The sequence below is a fragment of the Staurois parvus genome, unplaced genomic scaffold (genome assembly GCF_062004578.1).
Source record: "Staurois parvus isolate SC_StPar_1 unplaced genomic scaffold, SC_StPar_1.0 ptg000697l, whole genome shotgun sequence".
Classification (NCBI taxonomy): domain Eukaryota; kingdom Metazoa; phylum Chordata; class Amphibia; order Anura; family Ranidae; genus Staurois; species Staurois parvus.
In genome coordinates this window covers 1,998,511-2,018,314 of record NW_028318493.1, presented here as the reverse complement: position 1 = coordinate 2,018,314, position 19,804 = coordinate 1,998,511, and the positions used below count along the sequence as shown (strand labels likewise).

General features: G+C 44.3%; 1 protein-coding gene across 12 annotated transcripts in view; it reads right to left on the bottom strand.

The window, feature by feature from the left end:
* Positions 1-19,804, bottom strand: part of ABLIM1 (actin binding LIM protein 1) — a 419,225-nt gene that overhangs the window by 173,314 nt on the left and 226,107 nt on the right. For all 12 annotated transcript variants that reach the window (XM_089653044.1, XM_089653039.1, XM_089653047.1 and 9 more), the window contains exons 5-6: positions 12,539-12,665; positions 10,115-10,208 (exon numbers count right to left, since the gene is read on the bottom strand). In XM_089653044.1, the coding sequence (XP_089509170.1) occupies positions 10,115-10,208; positions 12,539-12,665 (221 nt within the window). The remainder of the gene's footprint in view (positions 1-10,114; positions 10,209-12,538; positions 12,666-19,804) is intronic.

Genomic DNA, 19,804 nt, shown 5'->3' with positions numbered 1-19,804 from the left:
ACAGGGGTTTTTTTTTTCTTCAAGTTATTCTGCTGATTCTCTGGCTTCAATACTTTTTCAGTTACTGGTCCATAACAAGCATGCAGCCAGTAAAGTCACTCCAATCTGCACAACCTACCAACCGTGGCTTTAGAGTCCTTATAACTATATATATATATATATATATATATAAAATAGAGATGGATAGATGGAGGGGGGGAGGAGAGAGAGAGAGAGAGAGCGCGCACTACATACTGTATAGAGAGAGAACACTACATACTGGAGAGAGAGAGAGAGACCGCCGGGGTTCAGGAGTCTTTCTATGGTAGTATTTTATTTTCTCTCCCGTAATGTATTCTGTGACCGAAGAGGATTTAGAAGTAAGCTTCTGCATTAGCGTTTAGCAGCGTTTTCCCGTGTTTTTCCGCGTTTGTGGTTTTTAGCTTTTTTTTTAAAAAAAACACGCTAGTTTCCAACATTTTAGTGCATTTTGCCACATTTTTCAGCTTTTTTTTAGCGTTTTTGCATTAGTGTTTAGCAGCGTTTTCCCGTTTTCTATGTAGAGGATTTGTGGGATGGAAAAATGAGGCTCCACTCCGCTCCAGAACAACGTCTAACCTTTTATTAGGCAACAAAACAAGAAGAAATGTGAAGAGAGATGTCAGCGGGTCACACTGGCCGTGTGTTCACATAAAGCTGTGACAATGACAGGACTGGACAGAAAAGGGCGCCGAGGAGACAAAGAGGACCTGTCAGTAAATGTGTCTGCAGGAAGAAATTCATGACGTGTCACAATATACAGCAACAGGAACCTGACAGGGGGACCAACGAGACACATAGAAACCTTCTGATCTCACACTTCATAGCCCTATCACCCCCCCCCCCCCCCTCCACCAGGTTCTGGCCCGGTCCCTCACTTACCCAGGTCCCTCCCTGATCTCCATCCTCTATCACTGGGCAGCCACAAAAGGGTTGTCCTGGTTACACAGGCAGTGCCATGGACACCTAAAAGGAGAACCCCAACAGGCAGTGCCAGGGACACCTGGGAAAAGGACCCCAAGTCAATAAAAAGCAGTTCCCCAGCAGCTGACTCTTTGCAAGCGATCACCAGCTAGTGGTGGAGCTCTTTCTCTCCTCCTCCTGTCTGGGATCCATTTACACTGTGCCTCTATGCGCAATGGGAGGAGCCTCTGATCGCAGATAGACGCAGATGATGACGATGAGTCGTATTTCAGTGTAAATGTCCCACACTGCTATCCGGTCTGTGTGCGCAGTCTCGACTGTAACGAGGGGAGGACGGTGGGACCCCTGTTATGGAGGACAGATAGCTGGGACCGTCGGGGATCAGGAGTCTTTCTATGGTAGGATTTTATTTTCTCTCCCGTGACGTATTCTGCGACCGACGAGGATTTAGAAGTAAGATTCTGCATTAGCGTTTAGCAGCGTTTTCCCGTGTTTTTCAGCGTTTGCTTTTTTTAGCTTTTTTTTTAAAAAACACGCTAGTTTCCAACATTTTAGTGCGTTTTGCCACATTTTTCAGCTTTTTTTAGCGTTTTTGCATTAGTGTTTAGCAGCGTTTTCCCGTATTTGGGATTTGTAGTTTTTTTTAACTTAAAAACGCAGGTTTGCAACGTTTTGCCACATTTTTCAGGTTTTTAGCAGTTTTGCATTAGCGGCATTTTCCCGTATTTTCCCGCGTTTGCGTTTTTTAGCTTTTCTTAACAAAAAAACGCAGGTTTGCAAGGTTTTAGCGCGTTTTGCCACATTTTTCAGCTTTTTTTAGCGTTTTTGCATTAGCGTTTAGCAGCATTTTCCCGTATTTTCCCACATTTGGGATTTTTAGCTTTTTTTAACAGAAAAACGCAGGTTTGCAACATTTTAGCACGTTTTGCCACATTTTGCAGCTTATTTTTACTGTTTTTGCATTAGTGTTTAGCAGCGGTTTCCCTGTTTTTCTGCATTTGCGTTTTTTAGCTTTTTTTTTTTTAAAAAACACGCCGGTTTGCAACGTTTTAGCGCGTTTTGCCACATTTTTCTGCTTTTTTTTAGCGGTTTTGCATTAGCGTTTAGCAGCGTTTTCCTGTATTTTTCTGCATTTGTGGTTTTTAGCTTTTTTTTAAAAAAAAAAAAAAAACACGCTGGTTTGCAACATTTTAGCATGTTTTTGCATTAGCATTTAGCAGCGTTTTCCCGTCTTTTTTTGCATTCGCGTTTTTTAGCTCTTTCGGTTTCCAACGTTTTAGCGTGTTTTGCCACCGTTTTTAGCGGTTTTGCATTAGCGGCATTTTCCCATATTTTCCCGCGTTTGCGATTTTTAGCTTTTTCTAACCAAAAAAACACAGGTTTGCAACGTTTTAGCGTGTATTGCCACATTTTTCAGCTTTTTTTAGTGTTTTTACATTAGCGGTTTCCCGTATTTTTCCGCGTTTGCGGTTTTTAGCTTTTTTTTAAAAAAAAAACACGCCGGTTTGCAACATTTTAGCACGTTTTGCCACATTTTTCAGCTTTTTATTAGCATTTTTGCATTAGCGTTTAGCAGCATTTTCCCGCGTTTTTCTGCATTTGTGTTTTTTAGCTTTTAAAAAAAAAAACACGCCGGTTTCCAATGTTTTAGCGCGTTTTGCCACATTTTTCAGGTTTTTAGCAGTTTTGCATTAGTGGCATTTTCCCGTTTTTTCCCACGTTTGCGATTTTTAGCGTTTTTTAACAAAAAACGCCGGTTTGCAACGTTTTAGCGCGTTTTGACACATTTTTCAGCTTTTTTTTTGTGTTTTTGCATTAGCGTTTAGCAGCGTTTTCCCGTGTTTGCTTTTCTTACCAAAAAAACACGCTGGTTTGCAACGTTTTACCGCGTTTTGCCCCATTTTTCATAGTTTTTCAGTGTTAGAGTGTTTTTACAGCTAAAAAACTCCTCTAGAAGGAAGGTTTTTCCTCCACATGAAGCCGTTATGCACACGGGACTCTTCCCCGACTTCTAGAAATCTGTCAGATAGAATTGTAGAGATTGGGCAGCACAGTGGCTAAGTGGTTAGCACTTCCGCCTAGCACTAGGGTCGTCGGTTCAAACTGCAACCACGGCACTACTTGCCTGGAGTTTGCATGTTCTCCCTGTGCCTGCGTGGGTTTCCTCCGGGTACTCCGGTTTCCTCCCACACTCCAAAGACATGCTGGTAGATTAATTGGCCCTAGTAGGTGTAGGAATGTCAGTTAGGGACCTTGGATTGTAAGCTGTTTGAGGGCAGAAACTGATGGGAATGTACAATATACTGTATATGTAAAGCGCTGTGTAAACTGATGGCGCTATACAAGTACCTATAATATATAAATCAGTCCAGGAGGTGTCATGCACCTCCCTGCTAAGAAAGAAAATTAAATCCATTGTGAATAATAGGTGAGGTCATAGGGAAAGGACATCTTAGAGCATAATGCAGCCCTTAAAGATCACCTTTTACACAAAAATAATAAATACACGTTGTTTTGCAGGTAAAAAAAATGTGGATTTATTATTTCTGTCTGCAGGAGCCTGGAAAGCCTTGTACCAGCGATCAGTAGATCAATGGTGCCATGCATGGCTCCTGCAGACCTGTCAGAATATCTGCTTGCTGTAAGGGATGTACAGGATGTACTGTCAAGCGGATATTCTGACAGGAAGCTTCAATGAACTACCACAACGCCCTACAGCACCCAACAGCACTCCACAGCATCCCACAGCACCGTGGTAGTTCACTGAAAACTGCAACCCACAGCCACTAAGGTTGTCGGCACTTGCAGTTTATTCATTCATGGAATTCCATGAATGAATGACGTGGCCGTGTGGGCGGATCCCCACATGGCGGCTCTGTTTTCAAATTTGACAGATAGTACGGGGACAGGGCGGGGGGGGGGGGGCAGATGATGGCTACGGCTATGGGAACAGTTTACGGGTGGAATATGTAATATGTTCCAAAGATGAACTCATCCTTTAACCACTTACCAACCGCGATATAGCTGAATGACGGCTACATCGTGGTTGTCCAGTTCTGGGAGGGCATCATATGACATCCTCCTAGAACGCTCCCTCCTGCGTGCCCCCGGGGGGCGCACACCCGTTGATCTCCGTGATAGCCGTGTCCTACGGAGGTGAACTTATCCTTTAATGGTCACCTCTGACTCTGCTCAAGTTTTCATGGATCCATTTGGCTGATTTTTCTGCCTCACAAGACAATGGAAGTTCTACCATCACTTCTGTCCGGGACACATCATACATTTGGTAGCATGCCGGCCTGTCTATGTGAGTCGTATACTTCTGCAGAAAGCGTGACCTAATCCACGTGTCCATACAATGTGTCCTGTCAGCTGGTATGTCTCTCATACACACGGGCTCTGATCTCCCATGGAGGTGCACTCACCCTAATCTGAGTTAAAGGATAAGTTCCTTCAGTCCAGGAAGAATCGATGGACTACAAGGATGCTCACCAGCACCCTCATAGTTCATGGAGAAGTACAACCCATCAGTCGCAAAGCCTGTTGGTACTTGTAGTCTATTCATTCACAGAACTCTGTGAATGGAAGACGTGGTCTTGTGGGCGGAGCCCAGCAGGGCCACGCTCTTTTCATATTATTACAGCAGGTACGGGGAGAAGACCCCCGGCCCGCTGTCACAGGGAGAGAGCGATCGGGGGGGGGGGGGGGAGCTGCAGGAGCGGTAACATGCAACATGTTTCCAAAGAACTTATCCTTTAATTCCGTAGGCTTGGTCTTTAAAGGACCGTTCATAAAATAATTCACACCATCTATTTTGATCACATATACTCAGATGGTAACAGTGTTAGATTAAATCTGAACTCCAGGCACAAAAACCTTAAATATACTTTATTCCTCAATAGCCACAAAGGGTGTAAATCTGCTTTGTGTGCTCCAAATGCTCTTACAAATCCAGATATTACCTTGTAAATGTAGCAATGACATCATCACTGTGTGGCATATCAGCCCACAGTGTCTGCAGCTTTCTCTCCCGGAGCAATAAGCTCCACCCTGTGGCCTGACTAGCTCAGTCGGTAGAGCATGAGACTCAATCTCAGGGTCGTGGGTTCGAGCCCCACGTTAGGCACGTGACATTGCAATGATTTTTGTGGATCTTATTGGTCTGGGAGAGCTGGAGACATTGTGGGCTGCTTAAGTGAGCCGTCCCTGAGGGGTGATTCACATCTAGCGGCAGTGCTTCTCTGTTTAATGAAGGCGCATGAGGCCTAAACCCTGACAGAGGTAATCAGCCTTCCTGAATCCATCCAAAACCTAAAAAACAGTTCTGCCTGGAGAGTCACTTTAAGGCAAGGTTCAAACTGGCCTGCAGGGTGCGGGAACAGGAATCAAACCCATTCCCGCACCCGCAACCACCCGAATCGCGCTGATCTTGTGAGACGCACAGGACTGCCATTCATTCTGAATGGTCCCCCCCCCACACATCTCAGCCCGTAGAGCGATTGCGGGTGTGGGAACCGCAGGGAAACCACATGGTCAAAATGAGCACGCAGTCTCCCTGCAGCCGTGTTTTCAGAAAGGCACATGCACAGGAAATGCGGCACAGCACCCTATTCAAATGAATGAGCTACTGTGCCCAAGCAACAACGGACCGCATGGACTGCAATAGTGTGAGCCAGGGCTAAATCGAAGTTATAAACTCCCATGTTCCATATGGCATAGGAGGGCAAATAAGAGCCCTCCATAGGGATCACGTATTAATGTGTATTGATAGCATACAGTATAACTGTCAGGATAATAGGACGGCTCTTTGGGAGATCTGAGTGTTCAATCCTCGTAGAATACACTTTATTACACCTTTAGCAGCCATTACATCACAGCACGCCTCTCTACAAAACAGTGATTACATCTTATTTATTCTCCACCAGCCTTATTATTATACTTTTTCCTACATTTTATTATGTGTAATAAAGAGATGTTTTTATTTTTTGCAAAATCTGGCTGGTGGTGAATAAATACGATGTAATCACAGTTTTTTTAAGAATGCATGCTGTGGTGTAGAAATTGTTAAAGGTATAACAGAGTGTATTCTACAATGATTGTATTCCAACAATACACCTTCACACTCACAGCAATCCCTGTGGTGCGGGAAAGCCTGCGCTCCCACACAGGTTCCTGCATGGCACACTGTTTTGGGCATTGCAATGCCAATATTTCTTTAACACCTAAGCACCACACATGCATTGTATGCATACCACAAAGCATGGTAACCTTTTGCCATGTGTTGAGGTATGTTAAAAATGCACTTGTTTGGCACGATTTAAAATATATGTAAACCCTCACCTTGCAAAAAAAAAAAAACATTCAGTTTAAAATAAAAATGAAAGGCAAAACATCTGTGTATAGATATAAAAAAAACATTGTAAATACCTTTTTCCCCCTTAAGTGATTACATACTCAGCTGCTTAGAGTTAAGAGAGCTGGGGGAGCAGAAACAAGTGGACACTGGTCTTCCCAGTGAATGGGGGTGTGTCAGGACATGTCTGATCATTGGAGGAGAGTAGGCTGAGTTCCCAGCACAGCCAGAAAACTGATCACCCCATGCTCTCATGCCTAGCGCGGTCAATTTTTGATAGGATATCAGAGGGACAGGGAGGAACACCAGGGGTTTCACACAAAGGAAACAGGATACTTTTACATACAAGTACATGGTACAGAAGGCATATATCCTGAATATGAAATGTTGGATTTATATCTTGTTTAACCCCTTGGCACCTCCCAGTCCTTTAAGGGTTTCAAAAGCCGAGAGGCGGGGAAGGGGATTTAGGGTCATGTGACCGCCATGATTTGCCATCACATGATCGGGAAAGGTCCCAATCGAAAGAGGAGATCGGGACCTTTCCATGAGTACCAAACATGTGTGCTGGGAGGAAGCAGGGCGCGCGCTCTCAGTGTGGCCGTTTGGTGTCAAGGCTCAGACATAGGGAGGCCGCACATTTGTGTGTGGCCAGAGCCAAGAGGTTAAATGAATGGGTTGCCCTGCTGCAACGTACAGTAATGTTCATAAAAACGCACAGCAAAGCACATCGCACAGATGTGAACCCGACCTTAGCTTTCCTGGGAGCAGCATCAGATACAAAGCTGAGAGATCTGCCTGTTTCTTATAGCAAGCACGTGAGGCCTGGCTGAGGTTTAGGAATCATATACATAACCCAAATTTCCAAAAAAAAAACATATAAACCCGGGACTCAGTCACTAAAGATAAGAAAGCACAGATTGTTGCAGCTATTGAAGCCTGCATTTAACAAGTCTGGAGTATAGGCAAAGTATGAGTGTGCCACAGTCCAGGTAAAACCTTTGACAAGTGATTGGAAGAAAAAGCCAACCCGTTTTAGGGGCCTAAAAAACTTGCCCTTCATCAGGGCTGAGGAACAGAAACTGAAAGAAGATCTAAAAGAACTTAATCATTTGCCTTCCTGAGGATTTACTCCCCTTCCTGACCAGGCCATTTTTTGCGTTACGGCGCTGCGTTACTTTAACTGAAAATTGAGCGTTTAGGCAACGCTGCACCCAAATTAATTTTCTTTTTTCCCCACAAATTGAGCTTTCTTTCGGTAGTATTTGATCGCCTGTGCGTTTTTTACTTCTTGCGCTATTTAAAAACAAAAAAAGCCCGACAATTTTGAGCAAAAAACAATATTTTTGAACATGTCCAGTAAAAAAAACGTAATTTCGTCATAAATTTAGTCCAAAATGTATTCTGCTAAAAAAAAAAAAATCCCAATACATTTAAATTAATTGGTTTATGTGAAAGTTATAGCGTTTACAAATGGCGGTATAGATACTGGAACTTTGTTTTCTTTTTTTTACCAATAGTGGCGGCAATCAGCGACATATATATATACATATATATATATTTATATATATATATATATATATATATATATATTTTTTTTTTTTTTAAATTGTAAAAAATGAAAGTTACACCTAAGCACATAACATCCCCCCCACCAAAAAAAATGAGGGCCCCCCCACCCCCACATATACATACGTACAAACAAAAAAACACATGCTGGGGCGCCTACGCATGTAAACATCTATTGCGGTACACATGTCACATATCACCGCGCACACCAGGATAAGACCAATAATTGTAGCACCAGACTTCCTCCATAACACTAAACTGATGACCTATAAGGGGCTTTAAATGCATCACCTATAGAAAATTTAGGGTACTGAAATTCGTTGCAATTTCACAAGCGCACGCAAATTTAAGGTTTGACATGTTGGATAGCTATTTACTCAATGCAACCTCATCCTTTATATTTAAAAAAAAAAAAAAAAGAGTAATTTATTGCTTTTTTTGTGCCATAAAATTAACTTACTTGTATTTTTACCGAAATTTTGCAGTAGTATCATGCGACATAAAATATTGGAACTACCACTTTTTTTCTCCAGGGTCTCTGATTTCAGAAAATATATAATGTTTGGGTTTTTTTTGTAATCTTGAGGCCTAAAATTATCTTTTTAATCTTGTGCAAAAAATGCAAAAACGGCTCTGGAAGCGAAAGGGATAAAGGATAAGCCCGACACTCCCCTTTCCTGAGGAGCACCCAATCGGTGCAGATTACATTACATTGCAAGGTCTCTCCCCTCCCTGCTAGTCCCCGGATGTGGTACTGGAGACAGGCGGGGGAGGAGATAAACAGCGCAATGTTAATGTTACACATTTAAGTTGCCATAAAACCCCTTTTGTTTTTAAAATCACCTCTGATTTAAATACAATTTTGGATAAATCTAATTTTTTTTTCATCTGGACAAGTAGATTGTCATGAGGGACAAGTAGATTGGGGCACAGATTTAGTCCATGGACAAGTAGTTTTTTAAAAAATTTCCACACCCCGTGCTATACTCTGATTAAAAAGTGTTCCTTTAATTTTTTCAGTGTATGTATAAAAATAGAATAGAAAAAATGTCTGTAGAAAAACGGGTATAATCCTATATATATATATATATATATATATCATGGGAAAAGAAATGTCATAATTTACTCAAGAACAAATGAAAATAAGAGCAAGCTCTTAGGCTCCATTCACACTTGTGGGACTAGTCATGCGACTTTTGCATGACAAGTCACAGGCCATTCTTTTCAATGGCACCCGTTCAAATTGGTGTCTTTGGCGATTTTGAAAAGATGCCTGCACTACTTTGAAGCAACGTTGATTCAGTGTAAAATCGGGTCAAATTTGCACTCAAAGTTGCACTTTGGAATCACGCCAGTGTGAATGGACCCCTATTACTCTCTATAACAGCTTCATGATTTACAAATAATAGTTCCTAAAACATATCAATAAAGAATAAAAATAAGAATAATCAATAAAATACAATTATTTTTAGTGTGGCACTTGATAATAGACTATTATAAGCAAAACCCGGCCGAGCATTTGCGGAGCGGCACCATAGACTAGTATAGGAGGCTTCAACGCCTCCTGACTGGACCAGAGGCGTCCGTTTTGCCGCGACGCTAACGCTCCTGTTAGAACAGCACTATGTGCTGCAATGTGCAGAAGTGTCCGAGGCGTTTGGGAAGCGGTAAAAACGCTTCCCAAACGCCTTTCTGCCACCTGCACACAATGCTAGTGTGAACGTAGCCTTACTTGGCAGGATCAATCTCAATTTGGATTCACACCCCCACCCCTCTGCCCAACTCGCTCCATACAAAATTCTAAAAGCCATATGAACAAATGGTTGAGAGTGCAGAAATATTCAATTCAAATTTAAGCACATGCTCTTTCCTTTGGTTAGTGTGGATACAGCTCATTGGTAAAAGGTCCCTTTCTAAAAACAAGTCCATTTATAATGTCAGACCGTATAGAAAAATAATTCAGCTCATTGCTTCCCCTGGTGTCACCTCACTGCACACTTCTATACACAGGTTTCCTCCGGGTACTCCGGTTTCCTCCTTCACTCCAAAGACATGCTGGTTGGATAATTGATACCCGTCCAAATTGGACCTAGTATGTATGAATGTGAGTTAGGGACCTTAGATTGTACGCCCCTTGAGGGTTAGGGACTGATGTGAATGTACAATATATATGTAAAGTGCTGCGTAAATTGACGGCGCTATATAAGTACCTGAAATAAATAAATAAAATTCTAATATACGGCGACTCACCTCCAGCACTTTCCCTGTGATAAATTCATGGCACGCTTCACACTTGACCCCGAACATAACCTGATAATCCTTTTCACAGTACGGAGAGCCATCCCTGAACAGGAAACAAAGATATCATAGAACTCTTCAGAAGTAAGAAGAAATCTGTGTATTCACTCATATAGCACCAACATTGTCTGGAGCGCAGGACTAATATTTTACTGCTACATCTATTGATTAAGGCTAGGTTCACATCTGTGCAGGTGGTGCCGCTGCGGATCCGCACAAAAATCTGTGCAGCCGCAAAAAAGAATGTGGACCCGCAGGCGGGTGTCATTAATTCTAATGGCAAGCTGCCCACACTGGAAATTGCAACCGTACTGGGAACCGAGGTTCCAGTGTGGGCTGCGTTTTGGGACTTGGAGCTCATGGTGAGACCCAGGTCTCTGTGCTGGGAATGTGCTGTGCGGCGTGCTCCCAGCACACATGGAGATACACAAATATGTGGCTCCACGGCATATATTTTTTTTGGAAGGGTGCAATCAGTGCTATCCAGACAGAGGGTCAGGGGTTATGCAGCCTCATAGGACAGTCACAGGAGGTATGAAAACTCCTCCTACAAGATTAACCAGTGTTCTGCTGTTAGAAGTCACAAAACTGCCATATACTGCTGATGTGAAAAGGTATTTGGCAGTTTATATTTACTAAAATAATTGCATTTCCATGTTCTGTGTACTGTGGGAGACCAGATATAGTGAATGCAGGGTCCGGGGAGACCAGATATAGTGATTACAGGGTCCTGGGAGACCAGATATAGTGAATGCAGGGTCTGGGGAGAACGGATATAGTGAATGCAGGGTCCGGGGAGACCAGATATAGTGAATGCAGGGTCCGGGGAGACCGGATATAGTGAATGCAAGGTCCGGGGAGACCAGATATAGTGAATGCAGGGTCCGGGGAGACCGGATATAGTGAATGCAGGGTCCGGGGAGACCAGATATAGTGATTACAGGGTCCTGGGAGACCAGATATAGTGAATGCAGGGTCTGGGGAGAACGGATATAGTGAATGCAGGGTCCGGGGAGACCAGATATAGTGAATGCAGGGTCCGGGGAGACCGGATATAGTGAATGCAAGGTCCGGGGAGACCAGATATAGTGAATGCAGGGTCCGGGGAGACCGGATATAGTGAATGCAAGGTCCAGGGAGAACAGATATAGTGAATGCAGGGTCCGGGAGAGCAGATATAGTGAATGCAGGGTCCAGGGAGAGCAGATATAGTGAATGCAGGGTCTGGGGAGAGCGGATATAGTGAATGCAGGGTCCGGGGAGACCAGATATAGTGAATGCAGGGTCCGGGGAGAGCGGATATAGTGAATGCAGGGTCTGGGGATACCAGATATAGTGAATGCAGGGTCCGGGGATACCAGATATAGTGAATGCAGGGTCCGGGGAGACCAGATATAGTGAATGCAGGGTCTGGGGATACCAGATATAGTGAATGCAGGGTCTGGGGATACCAGATATAGTGAATGCAGGGTCCAGGGAGAGCAGATATAGTGAATGCAGGGTCCGGGGAGAGCGGATATAGTGAATGCATGGACCGGGGGAGACCAGATATAGTGAATGCAGGGTCCGGGGAGACCAGATATAGTGAATGCAGGGTCCGGGACCAGATATAGTGAATGCAGGGTCCTGGGTTTAGTAACACTTTAATTTTCCAAATCAGGCATGGCTGCTGTTCCCTAATCAGTTCATTAGATGGCAGTATTGTAGTGTGTACATAAAGCAAAGAGTACAGGGATCGTACAGCTACAGCGCTGTGAAGTCTGCAGTTTGTCCGGCAGGTCTGGACTGCTCTTTTCTACTGTTCAGTAATTATATTACTATATATACTTATTATACATTGTCCAGTCTCAGACATAGATTCACATTCATTATCTGCAGGTCAATTTAAAGTGTTAGTTCCCCTTTACAGAAAAAAATGTAAATGTGCACTAACATCAGACAACACACCCCAGTCTCCGCTGTACTTACCTCTGGGATTGCCAAGCAGTCAGCACCCTCGCAGCCGCTCCATTCTCCATGCCATATATAGAAAACGCCAAACACAAATTTCAACGCAGCTATCCCAGGAGAATACCATGTACAAGGTGATGTACACAGCTTATAAGAAAAAGAGAAAAAAAGAGAGAAGGAAGCGCAGTCATGTTGCACACAATTGTCGCACTTCCCTATCTCTTCTTTTTCTCTTCATGTTATCAGCATGAGGTCAGGAAGCTGACGTAACTCGAGGTCAGTCTCCGGAACAGCACAGAATATGCCCCTTTAAGCAGTTTTAATAAGAGAAGGATGAATATATATTTCATAAGCTCAGCTGTGCTGAAACCCAATAAAAGCACAGTCCAGCATCTGGAACGACCCAGATCGAACGTAAATACTTACTTGCTGATGTACTCGCCGGTCAGAACTTTGCCGCAGGATTTGCACTTGAAGCAGCCGAGATGCCACTGCTTGTCCAGCGCTAGTAAGGCTTGGCCGTTCTTGATGTCCCTGCCGCAGCCTGCGCAGCCTGCAAACCAGAACAATAAGAAATGTCAGATACCTTCCATCAAAGTTTTCATACAAACACACTTCACAAATCGGTCATATTGCAGAGCCAGGCACAAGGAAGGAGATAACCGCTAAATGCCCAGAGATGACACAACCACATAAATCCTGGGTCCTTTGCAGTTCTTGACTGTATTTGCAAATGTCCTGCACAGATCAGCCCCCTGCTGCAGCCTCTGACTTTGTAAATTGCTACAAAGTTACAATTTGTAGTCTGATCATTAAGTGATGCACGTCACATTTTGGACACATGGATTCCTGAGTTCACACAGAATTGTTAAAATTTTAAAGGTCACACAAAACAAATAGTGGACCAGTTCAGTCGACGTAGAGCAACCTCACAATATGTTATATACAGCATGGTGTTGAGTATTTTTTTTACAGCAATGTGTGGCTGAATTGGACAAGGATATCTTGCAAGCACAGGATCCGTTTGATAATATGAGAAAAATAATTAGTATAGCCATTTTAAAGGGAATCTGTCATGCAAAAGTCCCTAGGAATAGTCAGAGGTGCTGGATCCAAACGCTAATTGATTTCCCAGTGTAGAGTAAAATCTGCAGTGCAACAAAGGCTCCCAGAAATGAAAGGGCTCCAAAGAAGGGACTCGTAGGGAATCCAGGGTGTGTACAAATAATATGAGAGCCATTCCAAAAGAATTCATTTGGTCTACATCCACTGATGGAAGGACAGTTCAGATGCTGCAGAAACATATCAGAGGCTGCGTGGAGACACAGGTGTCACAGAGGGCCATGTCTGCTGCTGCCAAGATTCATACAGGTCCTCAAACTTGAGAAGCCCAGATAAAGGGTGAGTCTTTGAACCTCTGAAATGCGTTGATATCCTTTTGTTTGTTTGATCCTACTGAAATAAAATTGTATCTGGACTACTGAGCAATTGTGTGGCACGTCAATTCCTATTCTAACTTTAGTTCAGAGGGGTACAGGGCACACCAGGAGTCACTAGATGACACAGGATGCCATGGGGGAGCACTGGTGTCACAGAGAGTGCAGGGCCACACCTGACATTACTAAAAGACACAGGACACACTGAGGCATATGTAATCTAAAGGGGATGCACAGGGGCACACAAGGCATCAATAGATGACAAAGGGTGCTCTGGTGTGTACTGGAGTCACAGGGGAGCACAGGGATGCACTTGGAGTTACTACAAGATACAGGGCACATTAAGGCATACCTGGAGAAGGGGGTGCCCTAGGAGTCACTAGATAACACAGGTTGCCTTGAGGTGCACTGGAGTCACAGAGGAGAACGGGGTGCACTAGGAGTCACTAGATAACACAGGTTGCCTTGAGGTACACTGGAGTCACAAAGGAGAATAGGGGGTGCACTTGGAGTCACTAGAAGACTCAGGACAAACTAGGGAATACTTACAGAAAAGGGGGTGCACAGGTGATCACTAGGAGTCACTAGATAACACAGGTTGCCTTGAGGTGCACTGGAGTCACAGAGGAGAACGGGGTGCACTAGGAGTCACTAGATAACACAGATTGCCTTGAGGTGCACTGGAGTCACAAAGCAATAGGGGATGCACTAGGAGTCACTAGAAGACTCTAACTAGGGAATACTTAGAGAAAAGGGGGTGCACAGGGGATCACTAGGAGTCACCAGATGACACAGGATGCTCTGGGTGCACTAATAGTCACAGGGCACACTAGAGACACTAGAAGACACAGGTACATACAAGGGGGTAGAGTTATTTGCAAACACTGACCGCTAAGGAGGCACAGTGCCACACACTGAGTGCTGGAGGAAAGCACAGAGAAGGCACAAGGACTCTGGAGAACGCTGTGATTAAGCAAGCGCAAAAGACACTGGTGGCAAAAGGATGCAGGTAAGAATTTGGAACCAACCTTGTGAAAACATTTTGGTGAAGGACCTTTTATGTTCCAACATGTTTGTGCCCCTATGCGCAAAGCCAGCTCCATAAAGACGTGGTCTGACCAATTTGGTGTGGAGGAACTGGAGTGGCATTCATAGAGTCCTGACCTCAACCCTACTGATCACCTTTGGGGAGAATTGTAACTCCCATTATGAGCTAGATCCTCTCATCCAACATCAGTACCTGACCTAAAAAATGGCCAAAATTCCCAGAGATACTCCAAAATCCTGTGAAAGGTCTTTCCAAAAGAGTGGAGGATGGTATAGTCGCAAGCGGGGGAGGGGCTATGGCTAGGATTCTGGAATGTGAGGTCCAACGAGCACACATAAGTGTCATGGTCAAGTGTCCACAAACCTTTGGCCATATAGTGTATATTTGCTTTTAGCCCTGATGAAGGAGACACTTTACAGCCTTCAAAATGCATCACCTTGGATCTCGAGTCATCACCCTGGACCTCGAGTCATCACCCTGGACCTCGAGGTCATCACCTTGGACCTCAACTCATTACCTTGGATCTCAAATCACAATCTTAGACTTTTGAACCCCAAATCTATTGGCATGGGAGCTTTTACTTTCCTAACACCTCAAGAAAGAATCCTTGAATATTCTAATTTTCTGAGATTGTGGATTTGGGGTTTTCATGAGCTGTAAGCCATAATCATCACAATGATGACAAATCACGGCTTGAACTATCTTGCTTTGCATGTAATGAGTCTATCTCATATATTAGTTTCACCTTTTAAGTTGCATTACTGAAATAAATGAACTTTTGCACGATATTCTAATTTTTTGAGTTTCACCTGTATGTAGCCCAGTAGTAATAATTTAACTTGTTGCAAACTTGTTCAATGTAGTAACTTGAAGCAGTAATGCCAAAGACAGTCAGACAACTGCTATTTTCACAAGGAGGTCAGCAATGGAAGCTTTTATGTGTTCATAATAAAAGTTTTTCCTTCAATGTAGGGGTGTCTAAACGTCTGACTTTCATGGGCCACATTGGAAGAAGAGGAATTGTCTTGGCCCACACATAATATACCCTAACAATATGGATAGCTGATGAGCAGAAAAAGTCAGGCAGATCACAAGTTAACGATTACTGACATAGATAATGTACCTATCTGAGTAATAAAACATAATTGTATTTTTAATATTTATTATAAAAGTAAAAGAATACAACATAAAACTAGTGCGATATTTGACACAGACCTGTAACGTCCAGTAAAGAGACACCGAGACATTTTTCTTAGGCTGCATTTTTTGCGAAGTGTAAATGCTATTTTATTAAAAAAAATAATTAAAAATCAACATTTTTAAGTTTACAGGTTCATGTTGGGCCGCATTCATAGCCAACTTGGGCTTCATACGGCCCTTGGGTTGCAGGTTGGGCACCCCTGCTTTAGTACATGCACCATCTGCAGCCCTGTGTGAATGTCAGGTCTGTCCACTAGGTGGTGGACGCACACTACAGGCAGTGCTTGTACAGGGAGTACCTGTCTCCAGTAATCAGAGGTGATGCGTGAGATGTGAGTGGATGGGCAGGGAGGGGGTGCCGTGTAATCTCACATGTCAATTACAGGAATACAGTCTGACAAGCTTGTTACTAATGTAAGTAGCGTGCACATAACAAGCAGCCCAGGGTGAAGAGGTGCTCTTGTCCAGTTAGTTACGGAACGCTGTGATAAGTCGCGGTGTACTCTGGGCAGCTGATAATAACACAAATCTACAAAATGGAATAATCTGAGGAAGAGAAGAATCAAAATAAAATGAACAATGATGCAGAAAGCAGCACGCAATTATGTCAGAGTGATATTTCGGTTATAGGTGGGGACTGGTGGGATGAATCACCCGCCGGCTTATTTATATCTCTTGGGAACTCCAGCTGCAAGATGTCCAGACAATAGATTCCGCCTCTGTTCCTGCACACCATTGTGTGTTCCTGTTCTTCCTTTTAAATTCTCCCTAATAAAAATGAATACAGCTTCAGCAGGGATGGTGGGAACCCCCATAATGGGCACAGCAGGAGTACAGACCCGGGAACTCAGCACATGGATGGTGGGAGCCCTCATAATGGGCACAGCAGGAGTAGAGACCTGGGAACTACGTTCAGGGATGATGGGAACCCCTCATAATGGGCACAGCAGGTGTACAGACCCGGGAACTCAGTGCAGGGATGAAGGGAACCCCTCATAATGGGCACAGCAGGAGTACAGACCCAGGAACCCCCCCTAATGGGCACAGCAGGAGTACAGACCCATGAACTCAGCACAGGGATGGTGGGAACCCCTCATAACGGGCACAGCAGGTGTACAGACCCGGGAACTACGTTCAGGGATGATGGTAACCCCTCATAATGAGCACAGCAGGTGTACAGACCTGGGACTTCATGCAAGGATGATGGAAATCTCTCATTAAAGGCACAGCAGGTGTGCAGATCTGGGAATTCAGCACAGGGATGGTGAGAGCCCCTCATAATGGGCACAAAACTTGTGCAGAGCAAGGAACTTGGTGCAAGCATGGTGGAACCCCCTCATATTGGGCACAGCAGGTATACAGACTAGGGAATTCAGTACAGGGATGGTGGGAACCTGTCATATTGAGCACAGCAGGTGCGCAGATCTGGGAATTCAGTACAGGTATGGTGGGAACCCCTCATAATAGGCACAGGTGTATAGACTTGGGAATTCAGTACAGGGATTGTGGGAACCCCGTATACTGGGTAGATCAAGTATACAGACTTGGGAACTCAGCACAGGGATGGTGGAAACCCCTTATAATGGGCACAGCAGGTGTACAGACCCGGGAACTCAGTGCAGGGATTATAGAAACCCCTCAATATGGGTAATATAATAATATAAAATGGTGAAGTGTTCAATATAAATATATATAATGAGAAAAGAAATAATAGTAATAATAATCATCATATTAACTAATAATACAAATAATAACAAAATAAATAACTGTAAAGAAATAAGAAATAAATAAATAATATACAAAAATGAAACAAGTAAAAACCACGTGCAAAAATCAACCGAAGACATAATTTATTTAATTTGTGTAGTAAGGAGATAAAATCACTAATGTTCACCTGACATCATCCCATGGCGTCTCCTCTCCTCGGTTGGACCCATGGCAGTGCCACTTCCACGAGGGATAATGAAAGCTGAACTCTGGCAATTCCCCTGTAGGCGAGGTGTCACCGGTGACCCTATCTGGAGTCAGCTGTCAGCAGCAAGCACTAACCCCAAAGGCATTTTCTAAGTTCCTTAAGGTGCCGTGCCCCCTCCCTGAGCTGCACCTTAGGCAGCTGCCCCTGCTGACCTCCCCTTAATATATCTAAAGCTCCACATGAGAGAACATTTTGCTTTCACTCCAAGAGGCACTTGAAAATTGACCAGCAAAGCTGACACTCTAATCTCCTTCCAGTGAACCAACTCCTATAAGAGATGCACATAAACCTTAGAGGATTATTAACTGATCCTGCCATAAAAGACAAATATGGGCAACAGTTGGGGTGTCACTGAAGGCCAGGGGCCCCTGCAAAATATTCTCCATGGGTCAGTGACCAAGCTGCTGTTATTGGTGGAGAGAAATGAGGAGTGCTCACCTCCAGAAGATAGCTTAGTTATGTGAGCGTTAGACTCCCAGGAATGTGTTATCTCTCACAAAGAACACAGCACCCCCACTGTCAATGCCTCCATCTGCTTTTCTCTGCAGAAGGACGGCACCATCTTTGTTCATGGATCATCCAGGGTCACCATCTATTTCCTGGACTGAGAGATGCTGGTTTAGAAATAACACAATCATGCAAATCCTGGTGCCTGCACAGTTCTTGCCTGTGTTCACAAATGTCTGACAGAGATCAGACCCTGCCGCACTCTCTCACCTTGTGAATTTCTAAACAGTTACATTGTTGCAGGCTGATCACTGGGGGGAGAGGAGACTGAGAAAATGCTGCATTCTGCCTGCAGCAGATAATGACATCATCTCAACCTAAGCAAACTCTCTGAATTGGAGCACAGGGATCAGGGTGCTGGTATGGGGTATGGCGGTAATCAGGGCACTGTTATGGTGTAGAGCGGTGATCAGGGTGCTGGTATGGGGTATGGTGGTGATCAGGGTGCTGGTATGGTGGTGATCAGGGTGCTGGTATGGGGTATGGCGGTGATCAGGGTGCTGGTATGGTGGTGATCAGGGTGCTGGTATGGGGTATGGTGGTGATCAGGGTGCTGGTATGGGGTATGGTGGTGATCAGGATGCTGGTATGGGGTATGGTGGTGATCAGGACATTGTTATGGCATATGGTGATGATTAGGGTGCAGGTATGTGTATGGCGATGTTTAGGGTGCTGGTATGGGGTATGGCGCTGATCAGGGTGCATGGGGTATGGCGATGATCAGTAGGTTGGTATGGCATATGGTGGTGATCAGGATGTTAGTATGGTGTATGGTGGTGATCAGGACTCTGGTATGGGGGTGATCAGGACGCTGGTATGGGGTATGGTGGAGATCAGGATGTTAGTATGGTGTATGGCAGTGATAAGGACTCTGGTATGGGGTATGGCAGTGATCAGGATGTTAGCACGGTGTATGGCGGTGATCAGGACGCTGGTATGGGGTATGGTGGTGATCAGAATATTAGTATGGGATATGGCGGTGATCAAGACTCTGGTATGGGGTATGGTGGTGATCAGGACACTGGTATGGGATATGGCGGTGATCAAGACTCTGGTATGGGGTATGGTGGTGATCAGGACGCTGGTATGGTGTATGGTGGTGATCAGGATATTAGTATGGGGTATGGTGGTGATCAGAATGCTGGTATGGGGTATGGCGGTGGTCAGGACAATAGTATGGTGTATGGCGGTGTCATTGTGAGCACTGGTGACACTGGGTCAGGTGACAGGGGCTGGCTGCACTTCTTATTTGTACTACATTGGAGGCATTGATCAGGGACACTGGGGTAGCTGGCACTGTAGTCTGTGAACATACATGCACTGACAGGTTGCTGTACACTCACAGGCTGCAGCATCAGTTAGAGAACCGATGTTTACTTTCAGTTTGCATTGTTTACTATGTGATTGCTGTGATTGGACACAGCAATCACATGGTACAACCATGTGATCACCCAAACACAGCAGTAATGTGATCTGCTGTGTCTGGGTGACACACCAATCACAGGGCTCCTGGGTGCGTGCTCTGT